This window comes from Ascaphus truei, chromosome 4, assembly GCF_040206685.1.
Source record: "Ascaphus truei isolate aAscTru1 chromosome 4, aAscTru1.hap1, whole genome shotgun sequence".
NCBI lineage: Eukaryota > Metazoa > Chordata > Amphibia > Anura > Ascaphidae > Ascaphus > Ascaphus truei.
Genome location: NC_134486.1, coordinates 257162229 through 257178848, shown reverse-complemented (window position 1 = coordinate 257178848; position 16620 = coordinate 257162229). Strand labels below are relative to the sequence as shown.

The 16620-nt window shown below is 43.9% G+C and overlaps 1 protein-coding gene across 1 annotated transcript in view; it reads right to left on the bottom strand.

The window, feature by feature from the left end:
* The window catches only part of ENPP3 (ectonucleotide pyrophosphatase/phosphodiesterase 3), a 154096-nt gene extending 137836 nt beyond the window's left edge, over positions 1–16260 (bottom strand). The window contains exon 1 of the mRNA XM_075597329.1: positions 15936–16260. Within this exon, the coding sequence (XP_075453444.1) occupies positions 15936–16016 (81 nt within the window). The 5' untranslated portion in view covers positions 16017–16260. The remainder of the gene's footprint in view (positions 1–15935) is intronic.
* Positions 16261–16620: the final 360 nt, after the last annotated feature.

Genomic DNA, 16620 nt, shown 5'->3' with positions numbered 1-16620 from the left:
AAATTAATGCGGTTCAGCTCCGGAGACCCCCTGCTCCCGTACACTAGTATTCAAATTTAAATAAAAACTTTGATTGCCTGTGAGAGCTCTGCAGGGAGAAGCAGCTCTCTATGTGCAGCTCTCTGTGCAGCTCTTACAGACTGCGGATCGTATGAAGGAGAACTTTGAGAGAGGCTGAGATACAATCGCTGCTGTCCTGATCAGTATTGGCATTTTCCTACCTCATGGTTTGTGACTTGTGGAAATGGTTTCAGATTCTTTCTGAATACTGTGATATCACAAATGACAAACTATTCGGTGGGAACATGCCAGCCCATTCAAGATAGCAGTAATGTTATGGAAGCTACTAGAATAGACCCCTTACTGTTTTCGGTGCCACATAAAACCAAGTTTAAATCCCCGGCATTTCTTTTCAATTTGCGGTCTTCTTACCCTTACTCCTACTGAGTATCATAGGCGAACATATTCAGTGCACGATATACCGGACACGCATACTGAATTGCAATAACATTATTAACCACACAAATAATTCTGCCGGCTGACCATACAGTAGCTGAACCACGGAGGAGCCGCGGTGAACAAAGTGCTTACATGGATGTAATCTCGCACCTTCTCGTGGTCAGCATGTGGATACCTAATTTTGAGATATTTCCTCATATGAATACCAAATGGATTCCCACAGCTGGAACCAAATTGTGATCTGAAGTCATATTTTCATATAGTTTGGACATACAAGAACTGTTTAATGAATACGGAGAGATGTATATTTGTATAAATAAATTATCTCATGGAAAAGCTGTTCTTAATAAGTAGCCCTACATTAGAATAAAAATCAATGAAACTCCAAATCAGTGTCACTAACAAACAATCAGTGGCAGATGGCACATTTGTATCTGATCAGTGTGGTTTCCTCTAAGGGAGGATAAGAGAGCCAAGCAATAATAAGTGTGCCACATGTTATAGTGAAGTTCTCAACAGAACGTCCTTGCTGCTGCTGCTGCTGCTTAACTCTAGTCACTATGTGACTTAGAAATTGCTACTGGATTGTTTCCTAAATTAGGGTTGAGCCCCAAATTCTTCTTAGGCTGAGTCCCCACTAGCGCTGAGCGCGCTGGCGCTCAAAGCATGCTTGGCGGGTGTCCTACGTCTGCTCGCGCGCTTGCGGGGGAGGTTGAGGGGGGGCGGCATTGCCGAATAGTTGAGCGAGCGGGAAAGTTTAAACATTTTATTTACTTAAGCGCATCACGTGTGTGCCCGCGCATACGCTGGTGCGCATCGCGGCAGCGGGGACTTGCATATATAAATATATGCAAGTCACCTCGCCAAGCGCCGCCCGCTCAGCGCTAGCGGGGATGCAGCCTTAGACAAATCTGCTTGCATTAGATGATTTCACTGATATTAGTTAGTTTTCTTTGTGGTTTGCATAGGAATAAAACATAAATAATAAAGAAATGTTAATAATATTAAAGAAGGTTTTTAATGCTGATGTGTCACATGGCTAAGTTGTTTTATTTTGTTTTAATTCTAGTATATGTTGCAAAGTGGGGTTGCATTTTTTGAAGTGCTATTGAATTTCTGGAAGGTTCAAACCAGACATGCATGAGCCAGCAATCTTTTATAACATTGGAAGGGGCAGCTCTAAAAAATGTACTTTGTGATACTTTAGTTTGGGTGACTCTATGAATCCTTTTTACTGCATTCCTCAGTCATTTTTTTAAATCCATTTGTGATTTTATACATACCTATGCAAATCCTTAGTGTCCCGGATAAACCAGGACATTTTGAGGCTTTAAATGTAGCAGTAATCTCTGAGCTTGATTTGGTCAACCTAGTAGTAATCTCTGAGTAACCTCAGTAGTAATCTCTAATTTTGATCATTTGCTCGCCCTTTTTAAACAGCAAAACGTTTATTTTTTTTAACAAATAAGTTCTGTAGTATTAGATAATATTGTCTTCTTTGTTTTAACTTCTATTGCCATTTTAATTATTTTTTTAATGTACTGATCATCCTTTGGTTGCTACAGCAACCATTTAGAAAGTCACACCCACTTCTTCTTTTGAAACAGGCCCTGTGGCAGGACGGCCTGTAGCCGAGGTCAGGGAACAGTCCACACGTATACTGCACCGACACACTTTATTCGAGCAAATACCCAGTATGTACCTGGCAGATACCTGGAATGCGCCGCTCCTCACCTCTGACAAGCCCCGTTGCATTTGCCTTCCCAGCCTGGGTTCATGCCTGGCTGACGGGCGGCTGATCTGTTAAATGATAATGATTAGGATTTAATAGGCTGCAATGCTTCGCGTGTCTACCAGATGGCATAAATTCATGAATTGTAATGCAGTATATATATATATACTGTGCAGTATTGCAGCCAGCGGGAATAAAATGCTTCAATCCCTGCTTGGAAAATACCTCAATGCACTCGGGCAGAAAACAGTCACAAACCTCAATACACCCGGGTATACCCGAATTCGTGGGACTAGCCGAGCTCGAATAAAGTGTGTCGCCAGTGTAGTTTTAGGATAATGAAAACGTTCAGTGGCTTTATTTCTCCACAGCATACATAACATGCGGGTACACTGTCCCTTTAAACAAAACAAATCCAGGCTGGCTGGCTAAACCATAACTAAACCGTAAGTATCTTTTAAGCAGTCAGGAAAAACAAATGAACAAGTCTTACTTTGGTTGCAGGAGTTAGTTTGATGTATCCGTCTGGCTAGCAGCACATATAGCCGTGTGTTCTGGTCTAAAGCAGGCAGCTACTGCCAGTAACACCATCATCTTATACCTTGCTGCTTATCAGGTGTCAGCTTACATCCTAATCACCTAGCTTCCACCTGGGTTAACCCTTATGAGTGCTGGATGAAGCACTCAGACATATGTCTCCCAGGCATAACTGATAGGGGTTGACTTCACCCTGTCACATACCTCCCCTGTTTGTGTGTAGCTAGTGTCCCACACGGCTGAAGCCCGACCCTCCACTCCTCTTGACAAAAAAATCAGCATTTCCATGGTCCTTTCCAGGTCTATGCTGAATATCAAAAGAGAAGGGTTGGAGGGCCATATATCACCTGGTCAACCTTGAGTTTGTGTCCTTCATGGTGTTTAACCACTTCAAGGGCGCATGGTCAGTGACCAGGGTGAAGTGTACTCCAGCGACATAATGTCTCAAGGCCTCAATTGCCCATTTTACAGCGAGGCACTCCTTCTCAATGACGGAATACCTCACTTCCCTTGGGAACAGCTTCCGGCTGATGAACAGTATGGGGTATTCAACACCATCAAATTGCTGGGACAGCACTGCTCCCAGTCCTACCTCTGAGGCATCCGTCTGGATGATGAAGGGCTCTTTAAAATCTGGGCTCCGAAGAGCGGGGCCCTCTGACAGGCACTTTTTTAGCATGTCAAAGGCGTCTTGGTACTCCCAAGACCATTTAACTTGGGTCGGGGCACTCTTTTTTGTCAGATCTGTTAGGGGTGCAGAAATGTCTGAAAAATTGGGGATAAACGCCTGTAATACCCTGCTAACCCCAAAAGGGAGCGGACCTGTGTCTTTGTCTGTGGGGTGGGGACTTCCTTTATGTCGGCCACCTTGCTAGCTAGTGGCCTTACTATCCCTCCCCCAACGGCATAGCCCAAGTATTTTGTAGTGGATTTACCCAGGGCACATTCTTTTGGATTTGCAGTGAGCCCTGCTTCTCTTAAGGACGTTAGGACTGCCCTTAACCTTTTCATATGAGACTGCCAGTGTCTGCTATAGATGACAATGTCATCCAAGTAGGCCGCGGCATATGCCATATGGGGTCGTAGTACCTTGTCCATTAACCTTTGGAACGTGGCTGGAGCCCCATGTAACCCAAATGGCATAGTGATGAAATGGTATAAACCGAGAGGGGTGGCGATGGCAGTTTTGCATTTGGATTCTTCCGCTAGAGGTATCTGCCAATATCCTTTCGTGAGATCTAGGGTGGAGATATACTCTGCTTTACCAAGCGAGTCAAGCAATTCATCCACCCTAGGCATTGGGTATGCATCAAATCTGGATACAGCATTTACCTTTCGCAGATCCACGCAAAACCTCACCTTCCCATCTGGTTTAGGGACCAACACTATAGGACTACACAATTCACTGTGGGACTCCTCGATCACGCCCAATTCCAACATGTCTATTATCTCCCTCTCTACCAGGTCTTTTCGGCCCTCTGGCAATCTATAGGGACGAGACCGTACTTTTAAGCCAGGTTCTGTCTCAATCCTATGGGACACTAAATCAGTCTGCCCTGGCAGCTCAGAAAAAACATCTGGGAACTGGTCACATAATTCTAGTAGGTCTGACCTTTGTTCCCTTGTTAACTGCCCTCCCATGGGAACCTGATGGTCATTGTACGTACTACCCTTTGGAAGCTGTGGACCCAAATCCGTCTCTCCTTCCCGAGGGTGGATGAACAGCGATCTCATTGTTTTCCAGGGTTTCAGGAGGTTTACGTGGTAGATTTGTTTACCCTTCCTGGACCCTGGTTGAGAGATCTCATAGTTCACCTCCCCGGTGCTGCGGAGAACTTGGAAAGGACCCTGCCATTTCGCAAAGGAGTTTACTCTCGGATGTCGGTAGTAGTAGCATCACTTGGTCCCCAGGTTGGAAGACCCTCATGCGAGCATTTTGGTTGTACTGCCTCTCTTGACGTTCTTGAGCAGATTTGAGGTTTTCCTTAGCAAACCGACCTATCATGTCTAGGCGGTTTCTAAGGTCTATGACATACTGAAGGGTATTCTTGGAGGGGGAGGACTCCTCCTCCCAGGATTCCTTCAGTAGGTCGAGAATACCCCGAGGTTGGCGTCCATATAGGAGCTCAAACGGGGAGAAGCCTGTGGATGATTGGGGAACTTATCGTACCACAAACAACAGGAAAGGGAGAAGTTCATCCCAAGCTCGCTTTTCAGTGTCCACAACTTCCTAAGCATGGTTTTTAAAGTACGGTTAAACCTCTCTACCAATCCATCAGTCTGAGGATGGTAGACTGAGGTCCTGACGGATTTTACCTCCAATAACTTCAGGACATCCTGCATTAACTTTGCCATGAAATTTGTTCCCTGGTCAGGTAACATTACTTGGGGAAGTCCTACCCTAGAGAACAGTTCTAACAGCCTGTGAGCAACCTGTTTAGCAGTGGCTGATCTCAGAGGGAAGGCCTCAGGATATCTGGTGGCATAATCTACAACAACGAGTATAAATTTATGTCCCTTCGCAGAGGGTTCTAAAGGTCCGACCAGATCTACCCCAATTCTCTCGAATGGGACGGCAACCAAGGGCAGAGGGACCAAGGGAGCCGGCTTCTGTCCTTTTTGGCTAGTTAACTGGCATTCAGGACATGTCTCACATAGTTTCATGATGTCACCAGTAAAACCGAGACGAGATGCGGTCCGTGGTCTTATCTCTGCCCAAATGACCACCCCATGGGAGAGTATGGGCTAGGATGAACACTGTTTAAATCAACCCTTTAGGGACTAGCATCTGTCGAATGACCTCCCCTGTTTGTGTAACCTTATTCACACGATATAGAATGTCATTTAACAGTTCAAAATGTGGAAACACTCTTGCACCTTGTTTGTCCATTATCTTGTTGTTGACCTGTACCACCTTCTCATATTGTCTAGCCAGAGCTGGGTCTTCCCTCTGCCTCTGACGGAAGTCAGGAAGATCCAGGTCTGGCAACATTCCCGTATCTATCTGTTCCCCACCCTGGTCATCCCCGGCCATGACCTGCAGTCCTTTGGGCTGACCAATGTTACCAAGAGTCCCAGCCTTTCTTAACCAGTCCTCTTTTTCCGCACGTCTCTGTTTACGTGTCTTTGGGACGGGGGAAAATCTCTGGGGAAAAAGGAAACAAGTCTCCGGGCTTCTCCGGAACCAGAGAAGTAGGCTCCGTAGGAGTAGGGGCCAACAATGTTTCGAAGTAGGGCCAGTCTCGGCCAAGTAGAACAGGAGCAGGTAGCCAGGGAGCAACTCCCACTAGTAGGCTAGCCTCTTGATCCTTGATACGCAGTAGAACATTCACGGTCGGGTATCTCTTTGAATCCCCATGGATACATTCGATATTCCAAGGAGAGTCATAGGATAGTCTGTTGCTTGGAATTAGGCCCTCTAGGATCAGGGTTTTTCCAGATCCCGAGTCCAGCATGGCTTTTACTACTTTCCCCTCCAAAGATGCTGGGACTAACCACGGATTGTGGTCCCCTCGGAGAGAAGCTGTGGCAGTGGTTCTGCCATATGAACAGTCCATCTCATCATCTCCTGAGTCCGCAAACTCGGTCGTCAGTGGAAGCTCTCGACGGGGCTCGGTGTTTGGACCTCTCCGCTGTTGGATGGGATCCTCCCTTCTGGTTGGTGGTGGTATCCTCTCCACCGGCTGGGTGACGGAAGTCCAGGTTCTCGGGGAATACTGTGGGTGGCGGCCTCCCTTGAGTGATCCGATGGCCTCGGACCCGGGACGGGCGTCTCTGCGGGAGTTTGTACCAGGAACCCTCCGAGATGGGAAAGGGTCTTCCGATCGGGTTGACTGGAACTCCCGAGCTGGCGGATTGTAGACCCTCGATTGTCTGCTCTCCTGCCTCTGGCATCACCGGAAGAAACTGGTGTTTGCACGGACCGTTCCCAGCTATCCTGTTGGGTGTCGTTGCCAAGGAAGTTTTCCACCAAGCGGACCGCTGAATCCAGGGAAAATGCAGCGTGTCTTTTTACCCAGGAGCGGGAGGAGGGGGGCAGTATCTGTATGAATTGCTCGAGCACAAACTGTTCAAGGATCTCTGCCTTGGTATGTTTTTCTGGCTGTATCCACCTGGTACATAAGTCTACTAAGCGGTGGGCTACGACCCGGGGTCTGTCTCTGTTTGTATATTTCACTGTACGGAACCGCTGTCGGTAGGTCTCTGGAGTGAGGCCTAGGCGATCCAGAATAGCAGCCTTTAGTTGCTGATAGTTCATGGCCTCGTCTGCTGGAAGAGCCTGGTAGGCTGCCTGAGCTTCCCCTATGAGGAGTGGAGCCAGAGTCGTTACCCAGCAATCAACTGTCCAGCCGTGGGCCGTGGCTACCCTTTCAAAAGTGAGGAGAAATGCCTCTGGGTCTTCGGTTGGCTTCATTTTAGGCAGTATTACCGGTGGGTTATTTGGAATCTCTGGTCTGCCTGGGGCTGGGCCTTCGGCCAGCAATTGGAGTAGCTTTTCCTCTCGCCGGGCCTGTTGTTCATCTTGCTGGGCTTGTCGCTCAGCTTGCTTCTCTGCTAGCTGGAGCTGTTGCTCAAGGAACTGAGAAAAAATTGTCTCCATTTTTTTTTTTTTGTGTGGCCCTTCAGATACAAGGGCCGTCCGACATCCCACTTCAGACACCACCTGTGGCAGGACGGCCTGTAGCCGAGGTCAGGGAACAGTCCACACATATAGTTTTAGGATAATGAAAACGTTCAGTGGCTTTATTTCTCCACAGCATACATAACATGTGGGTACACTGTCCCTTTAAACAAAACAAATCCTGCTCCACATTGGGAGGACTGACTAACACACCAGGCCTATCTAGCAGGCTGGCTGGCTAAACCATAACCAAACCGTAAGTGTCTTTTAAGCAGTCAGGAAAAACAAATGAACAAGTCTTACTTTGGTTGCAGGAGTTAGTTTGATGTATCCGTCTGGCTAGCAGCACATATAGCCGTGTGCTCTGGTCTAAAGCAGGCAGCTACTGCCAGTAACACCATCATCTTATACCTTGCTGCTTATCAGGTGTCAGTTTACATCCTGATCACCTAGCTTCCACCTGGGTTAACCCTTATGAGTGCTGGATGAAGCACTCAGACATATGTCTCCCAGGCATAACTGATAGGGGAGAAGAAATAAAGTGCGCAGCTAATAAATGAGTGACGTGATAAATAGTGATTAAATAAATTACGTGACCTTGAACAGAGCGTCTGCAGCTGCGATGGAGGGGGGGCTCAGGGACCCCCTAAAGCTAACAGATAAAAACAGAAAAGACACAGCGCACAACGCTCATAGTGCATTAAAAGTTATATTGGCATAAACAATAAGATAAGGTGAGTATTGTGCCTACATCAATGTAATTAAAAACAAGCAGTTTCGGGATAATGTTACCCAAGCGCCTCAGGAAACCGGAACGAGTGTCCTCACAAGGGTATGGACGCTGGTATCTCAGGTGCAGGATCCTATTGGGATAGGTAGGAAGCCTTTGATAGTTCTTGCTCCCCAGAGCACGAGTCAAACGTAAGCTGCTGTCCCATGCAGTGCTTTGCCAAAGCGAAACTCCACACCAGCTGGATTCTCTCACTCCCCTCCGTGCGAAGCACTTCCGGGTTGATGACGTCACCGCGGGGGAGATCGCCGGTTCTGGCGCCGTTCACACTCGGTCAGCTCACGTGGTGGGGTGATAGTTAGAGGTAGAACTCTTGACCAAATATCCAACGCGTTTCGAAACCCGTGGGTTTCTTCATCAGGGATTTGAATAGAGTGGTTTCGGGAGAATTCTAAATACCACACGATCGTGCCTCATTGGCTTAGCCTTCTGCTCTCGTAACCAATGGGAGAGCGGCAGGGGCGGGGTAAAGTCCCGGTAGCGCGCGTCACTGGTTGTCAATGGTTGTCAATGGCAACAGAACATAAACTAGAATAAACTTTTAATGCACTATGAGCGTTGTGCGCTGTGTCTTTTCTGTTTTTATCTGTTAGCTTTAGGGGGTCCCTGAGCCCCCCCTCCATCGCAGCTGCAGACGCTCTGTTCAAGGTCACGTAATTTATTTAATCACTAATTATCACGTCACTCATTTATTAGCTGCGCACTTTATTTCTTCTCACTTATCTTTTGCTCTGTTTGGTGCTGCACTTACACTTGTTATATATTTACACTTATTGTGTGGTTCTACACTCTATCCGGACCATGGTTTGGAGCCTGGTAGATTGCCGGAAAAAACGTGATGAAAATTTTGATTCATTGTTTTCTGAGGAACATACTGTAGTTCCTGACAAGGGAAATGTTAAGGGGTCTATTGAAAAGAATTTTAAAGTTTTAGAGCAATTACTCCTTACCGAAGGAAAAATCCACCTTGAAAAAAGAACTATTCAAAAATATGTGGAGTGTGATAGAGTCCCTAGGGGCCTGCGTTTTCGTAAATCACCCACCTTCGGTAAGCAGAATGAACATTTTTTAAAAGAGTGGAATAGGATCTTGGATGACTGTTCTATATCACTAATGAAGCTCATTATTTATGAGAGAACCAAAACACTAAAAATGATGGACAAAGAGATTTCAGATGTTATTAAAGTGTTGGAGCCCCTAGTAATCGAATATGATTGCTCGGAGCTTGAACACGACCTCCGCATGAAACTTGAACATGCGGAGGAAGAAACTATGAAAAAGAAACATGAAAAGTTTTTTAGAGATAAAGCCGACTACGATAATAACAGACAAAGGAATTGGGCAAAAGATTCTGATAGAAGCAGGTCTGTAAAAACCAACCAAAAAGGAGGGGGTACAAGAGACTCCTCCCAATCTCAAAACAGAATTAATGAGCAGCAAAGAAATTTTATACCTTTCCCTAACCAAAGAGGTTGGGAAAATTGGAATGAGAGAGGCAGGGATACCCAAGTATATGAAGATAGAAGGGGTTTTACCCCAAATAATGGGTACCCGCCCCACCCCAGACAGGAGGGATACTTTAGAAACCCCAATTATTAAGGGAAAAACTACATTCCAAATTTTAAATATGGGCAAAGAGAATATGGTAAATATGATCCGAATTTTAACCAGAGAGTTTTTAAACCAAGTCCCAGACAGAGATCACCGGCCCAACCCTCGCCTTCGGGTTTTTTAGACTCAGTCAAAAACAGGCACATAGATCCCCTAAGGAAGGGAGAGGGTCATGGTGCAGTACAAAAAACGGAGATAAAAGAAAGAAGGAAAGGGGTCCTGTCAGGAGAGGAACAAGAGGGGGGGCCAGATCTAAAGAAAAGAGACTGCGAGATGTTTTAAAAACTACATCTCCCAAAGGGATCTTTAATCTGTCTACTGTCATCTTGACGGATGACCAGAAAAAGGTTCTGGACAGAGGCCTCACTTTCTCCCGGTCATGTGGCCCAAGTGCTTTTCAATTATATTCAGACCTTCAGAAGTTTGTTCGGAATCTCACTCTGAAGAGACATTTTATTAAATCTGATATAGAAAATACTCCACTAACAGCGATAACTGATATTAGTACTGCTGAATCTATTCAGACAGAGACTAGGGACGACGATTTAACCTGCACACATACCCACTTTAGAGGGAAGTCTAAATTTTATCCTGCACACTCTAAAGGCCACCATATAGAGACATTTTTTAACATGGTCAACAAAGATTTTAACCTTTTAACTAGTAATGCTAAAAGTAGTGATATCAGACATAATTTGAATAAAAATGAAGCATTGGCTCTAAAACTCCTAAAAGAAAACAAAAACTTGATTATCAGGCAAGCTGATATGGGGGGGGGGTGTTGTGCTACAAGACAGGAAGGATTATGAGGGGGAAGCCCTCAGACTCCAAAATGACACCACCTCCTATAAAAGATTGAAAAGGGACCCCACGGGGGAATTTTTGGTTCTATTAAAAAATCTTCTAGATGAAGCCCTCACTAGTAATGTCATTGAAAAAAGGGAATATGATTTTCTGTACTGTAGTTGTCCAAAAATTGCCATTTTTTATCACCTCCCAAAAACACACAAAAGTATGACGAACCCGCCAGGCAGACCGATTATCTCGGGAATAGAGAGCCTAACATCAAACCTATCCCAATACGTGGACTATTTCCTCCAACCTTTTGTGGCAAAACTTCCTTCATACTTGAGAGATTCAACATCAGTGTTGAATCTGATGGAAGGTTTTGTGTGGAAAGACTCTTATAGGTGGCTAACCTGCGATGTGCAGGCCCTATATACCAACATCCCACATGCGGAAGGTCTTAATGCCGTTCATTCTTTTCTACTGAATGATGCTACCTTACATCCCCTCAACAGTCAATTTGTTTTGGATTCAATCAACTACATTCTGAAACATAATTATTTTATGTTCCTTGATGAATTTTTCATACAGGTTTGCGGAACTGCGATGGGCACGAGATTTGACCCCAGTTTCGCAAACCTGTATATGGGAAGATGGGAAGAGGACTATATTTATAATAACAACCCCTTTAAGGCAAACATTATCGTGTGGCGCCGGTTCATAGATGATATCCTATGTATATGGGACGGCGACCAGTGCTCAATTGGCCATTTTCTACAGTACATAAATAATAATGACAGAAATCTAACTTTTGCACATGTAGAGCACGAGAAAGAAGTACACTTCCTGGATCTCAATCTTGTGGCGTCAGCTGAGGGGAATGTGGTAACAAAAACACACTTCAAGGAGGTTGACTCTAACAACCTCCTTGTAGCCACAAGTAACCACAAAAAAACGTGGATATTAAATATCCCCAGTGGCCAATACTACAGATTGAAGAAAAATTGTAGCACAGAAGTAGACTTTGAGGAACAGGCCAAAAAACTGACTTTAAGATTTTTAGAGAGGGGTTATCGTCTAGAGAAACTCAATAAAGATTGGGAAAAAATAAGAAAATTAGAGAGAAAAACCATGTTATTAACAAAACATAAAAAAAGCAAAAGCCTCCAGGAAAATGAGGGTAAATGCAATGTTTCTTTTATCACTAATTTTAATTCGATGACTGGGCGAATTGAGAAAATTATAAAAAAACATTGGTCAATTCTCTCAAATGACTTGCTGCTGGGTGCTCACCTCTCGAAATTCCCAAAATGTATTTACAGAAAAGCAAAAAATTTAAAAAATACACTATCCCCAAGTGATATTAAACTAACAGAATACCCTAGTGGGGATAGAAAATGGTTAAGTACTAAACCAATTGGGAATTTCAAGTGCGGTAAGTGTTCAGCTTGCAAGCATTTGCACCCCGACAAAAAAACTTTTAGATGTACAAATGGAGAAATACACGATATTAAAGATTTTATATATTGTAATACTGACCATGTAGTTTATTTATTGGAGTGTCCGTGTGGCCTTTTTTATGTAGGACGCACCAAACGTCCTTTAAAAGTGCGCATCCAAGAACACCTGCGCAACATTAAAATAGGGTTTATGAAGCATAGCCTGTCAAAACATTATGCACAATGACACAACAGTGATCCCTCCTCTCTACTATTCAAAGGCATTAAGTATATACCAAAAAATAGGAGAGGGGGTGACAGAGTGAAAGAACTTTCCAGGCAGGAAACCTTCTGGATACACAAATTAAACACCTTGTATCCAGGGGGTTTAAATGAAGATATAGATATCTGGTCCCTGTATTAATGTATCCATATGATTCACTGATAAAAACCTTCCTGTACTCCAATTTTTTAAACTCATTTTTAGTTTAATATGTAATTTTAGATTTTGTCTCTGTGTCCTTTTATTAGCCATTTTATTATTGCTGATATGTCCCCTTTAATTATTTTAGGCTGCATTTTATCTACTTTGCTGCTCTTTAGTATTAATCGGCTTTGATTACTTTTCAATTTCTTATTTCAATTTATTGTGATATATTGGATTCTAGGATAGTCATCCAAGTCTGTTTAGCAACTGATGCACCTATGCATTATGTTTTTTTTTACTATGTCTAACACTTTTCCTTTTGTTTTGTTTTTGTTTTAGTATCATCAATCGTGTGTGGATTGTCATGTTATTGTTAATAAAGTTTATTCTAGTTTATGTTCTGTTGCCATTGACAACCAGTGACGCGCGCTACCGGGACTTTACCCCGCCCCTGCCGCTCTCCCATTGGTTACGAGAGCAGAAGGCTAAGCCAATGAGGCACGATTGTGTGGTATTTAGAATTCTCCCGAAACCACTCTATTCTATTCCCTGATGAAGAAACCCACGGGTTTCGAAACGCGTTGGATATTTGGTCAAGAGTTCTACCTCTAACTACCACCCCACCACGTGAGCTGACCGAGTGTGAACGGCGCCAGAACCGGCGATCTCCCCCGCGGTGACGTCATCAACCCGGAAGTGCTTCGCACGGAGGGGAGTGAGAGAATCCAGCTGGTGTGGAGTTTCGCTTTGGCAAAGCACTGCATGGGACAACAGCTTACGTTTGACTCGTGCTCTGGGGAGCAAGAACTATCAAAGGCTTCCTACCTATCCCAATAGGATCCTGCACCTGAGATACCAGCGTCCATACCCTTGTGAGGACACTCGTTCCGGTTTCCTGAGGCGCTTGGGTAACATTATCCCGAAACTGCTTGTTTTTAATTACATTGATGAACGCACAATACTCACCTTATCTTATTGTTTATGCCAATATAACTTTTAATGCACTATGGGCATTGTGCGCTGTGTCTTTTCTGTTTTTATAACTGATAGGGGTTGACTTCACCCTGTCACAGGCCCACACACACTTTTTTTTTTAGCTCTGCCATTTGGCAACAAAGTATCACAAACAGATCTGTTGCTGTGTTCCAAACAGCAGACTGTCCATTACTCTGAACGCTGTAACAAGAATGTGTTACACTTAGTAATATAATGTTACATATCAGCTGCAGCATTTCACTGACTGCCCCACAAAGTTAGAAGGCGGCCAGTTCCTTAGGCACACAATCAGGCTTTTTACAGATTTATAACCGGAGCACCAAACAATCGCCATCTTAGGTAAGAATGTAAAATTATACACTGTTACATGGTTTACATATAAAAATAAGAAAATAAAACAAGGGGGGAGTAGTATTGCTGCTTTAATGATTCAGAAAATCTGATTTTCCTACCACAAATACTGTAGCATAAAACTGTGAATGGTAGATATGAAACTCAGTTATCTTTCAGATATCTAAAGTTATCTTTATACTGTAGAACTTACTCCCGGTAATCTGGGTGTGTGATAAAAAAGACAGGACAGGACATTTAAATCCTTCATTTTCCTTTGCATGAATTTGCGCCGGCAGCATGTGTATGAACTTTGTTAATCGTTCTGCTTACATGTACCATTTTTAGAAGCAAATTTTAACGTTACCTATACCTGGTGGATTTAGTTGACAAAAGTAGCAAGGAAAAATGCACCAGTTCTGGCTGCTTTAATAGATCTCATTATAATATAGCACTAATGATCTCCTCCTCTAACTCTTCCTATAACCAATTCCTACATCTCACTGGAACAACCGGAGCAAAGAAACTTGATACATTGGCACAAAGTAACACCAAATCAAAAATGACACAATTTGCATTTGTTTTTGGAGCAATGCTTCAGTTTGCAACAGTTTATACATATCACACTCGGACTCTTAATGAAGAAACATGAATTTAAATACACAGCGGTAGAGTCCACAAACATTTGTACTTTAAATAATGTATTACAAACATATCGTGACAATCCCACAAACCCACACACACACACAATCCCACACACACAATCACACACCCCCCTTATCCCTGTTCTCACACACAGACACATTCCCCCTCTCCCTGCATCAGAAACTATCTGATTGGTTTCTAGCCTGTCACATGATGAGACTGTCACTGTAAAAATCAAATTCTACTGACTACAGAGATTCAGGTCGCTCCGTCGCGCCTACTATAAGCGCATGCTACAGATTCAATGCATTTGTTTTGAAGCGGCGTTGCGTCGCCGGCACTATAAGCGCAGCCTTAGGCTAAGGCCCCGGTAACGCCGCTGTAACGCGCGCCCGCGAGATTGGCGGCGCGTTCAGCCGATTCCCCGGTCTGCAGCTCACTGCAGGAAGAGAGACCGGGTGGCGTGGCGGGGGAGTGACGGGGGCGCGGCAATGACGTTACCCGGCAGGTTCGCCCTCATTGGCTGAACCGCCAGGGGGCGTGCCTAATCGCTCGACGCGAGTCCTGCTCTCAATTCTATTGAGAGCAGGAGCAACTCTTGCCCGAGCGCTGCGGCCCCCCCTCGCAGCGGGCCCGGCGCCATTGAGGGGAGGGCTCTCGTCCGTGCAGCGTCCGCCACAGCAGACGCTGTAGTAGGCAGCGGGGGCAAGGCCTTAGGCAGGTGCTTAGTTTGCCTGTCCATTAATCTGGCTTAGCATTTAGGGAATAAAACAAACTCCTTTATATACCGATATATAAGGCTGCCAAAATGCCTGGTCTCTTAGAGAGGTTTTGTTCTTTTGAATTAGAAACCACAATGTCGACACAGAAATCTACACAACCATTAAAGATTAGCAAAACTTGCTCCAATAAGAGAGCGTTTCAGGGCCTGTAAGTGTTGGCATCAGTACATGCCAGTAGCATAAAATCTGTGTATGTGTATGACACTGGGGGATCAGTTAGTACCATTAGAAATAAATCATCAGTTCACAATTGAACAAATAAGGTTGCTTTTTGGTCTCACTGAGATGTGCATAAAAGCTAAGGTTTGAAATAGGGAAGGGTTGGTGTATAGTAAAAGCACGAGCGGGCTGTATCCTCCATTTTAACATGGGGATTACTTCATGGAAAACTTTATCCACTTTACATCCATCTACTTTAAATCAACCATCCCAACTTCAAAACTGTGTTTGCATATACAACACAAGTTACTTAGGAGCCAGGTACCACCCTCAGAGCTATATTTCATATAGGAACCTGTTGCATATAGCACAGGTATGTCCACCTCCAAAGACTAAAAACAGTGAGATTTAGAGGTTTCAGACCATAAAATGGAATTTTAATAGGAAACTACTGATTTTTGTCAGTGAGTCTCTGATACAGTTTATCAGAGCGTTTGTACCAAATAACAATGAGACTGGCTTCCCTTATGAGACTGATCAGTGAGGTGCACAGAAAATCAGTCTTGACATGTCTAATAGTAAAGCGAGGATTAATATAATATGAGGGTTTTTTTTACTCACCACAGAGATTATTTTATACTTCTTTGTCTCTTTTTTCCTAACAGGCTGTTCTGTTTCTAAGTTCAATGTTGAAGTCTCCATGTTCTTTATATCAAGTTACAGCTTTCTTAACAGCTGCCAGCAGCTTTGCCAAATGTTGCTTCAAGGCGATGTGTCTCAAACGTAAAGATTTGGAGAGAAAAAAACAAACCAAGCCTTTTTGTTTCCTCCTGAATGAAAATCCACACCTATCTGCGTGTAGCCGTGACACTTGGCAGTGTGATACACTGGGAAGACATGGGTGAAATAAACAACAGGTCAAAGACTAAGCAGCTTTATCTGTGTTCCGGCCATGCTTGTGATAAGTGATTTGAATAATGAGTTTATTCTATGTCTCTCAAGATATGGTATGTACTGTAGCTAGATAATAAAGTGGTGAGCATGGAAAACTACTTAGCTTCAGCTTTTACTTCATTTGATAATTTAACAAGGTAAGATAAAGAAGCACAATTATTAAGCAGTGTGAAGGTTAAGCAACCAATAAGAAAAGTGAAAGAAAGTACTTTGAACTTATATTTAGTTCTCATAACAAAAATATCACAGCAAAGGTAAAATCGCTTATCCATTTAAAACCTTGCCACCAACTGTTTGTTTAATCATTTAAAGCTTTAGTTTATGTTCATCAATTCCCTTTCAAAAATAAGGG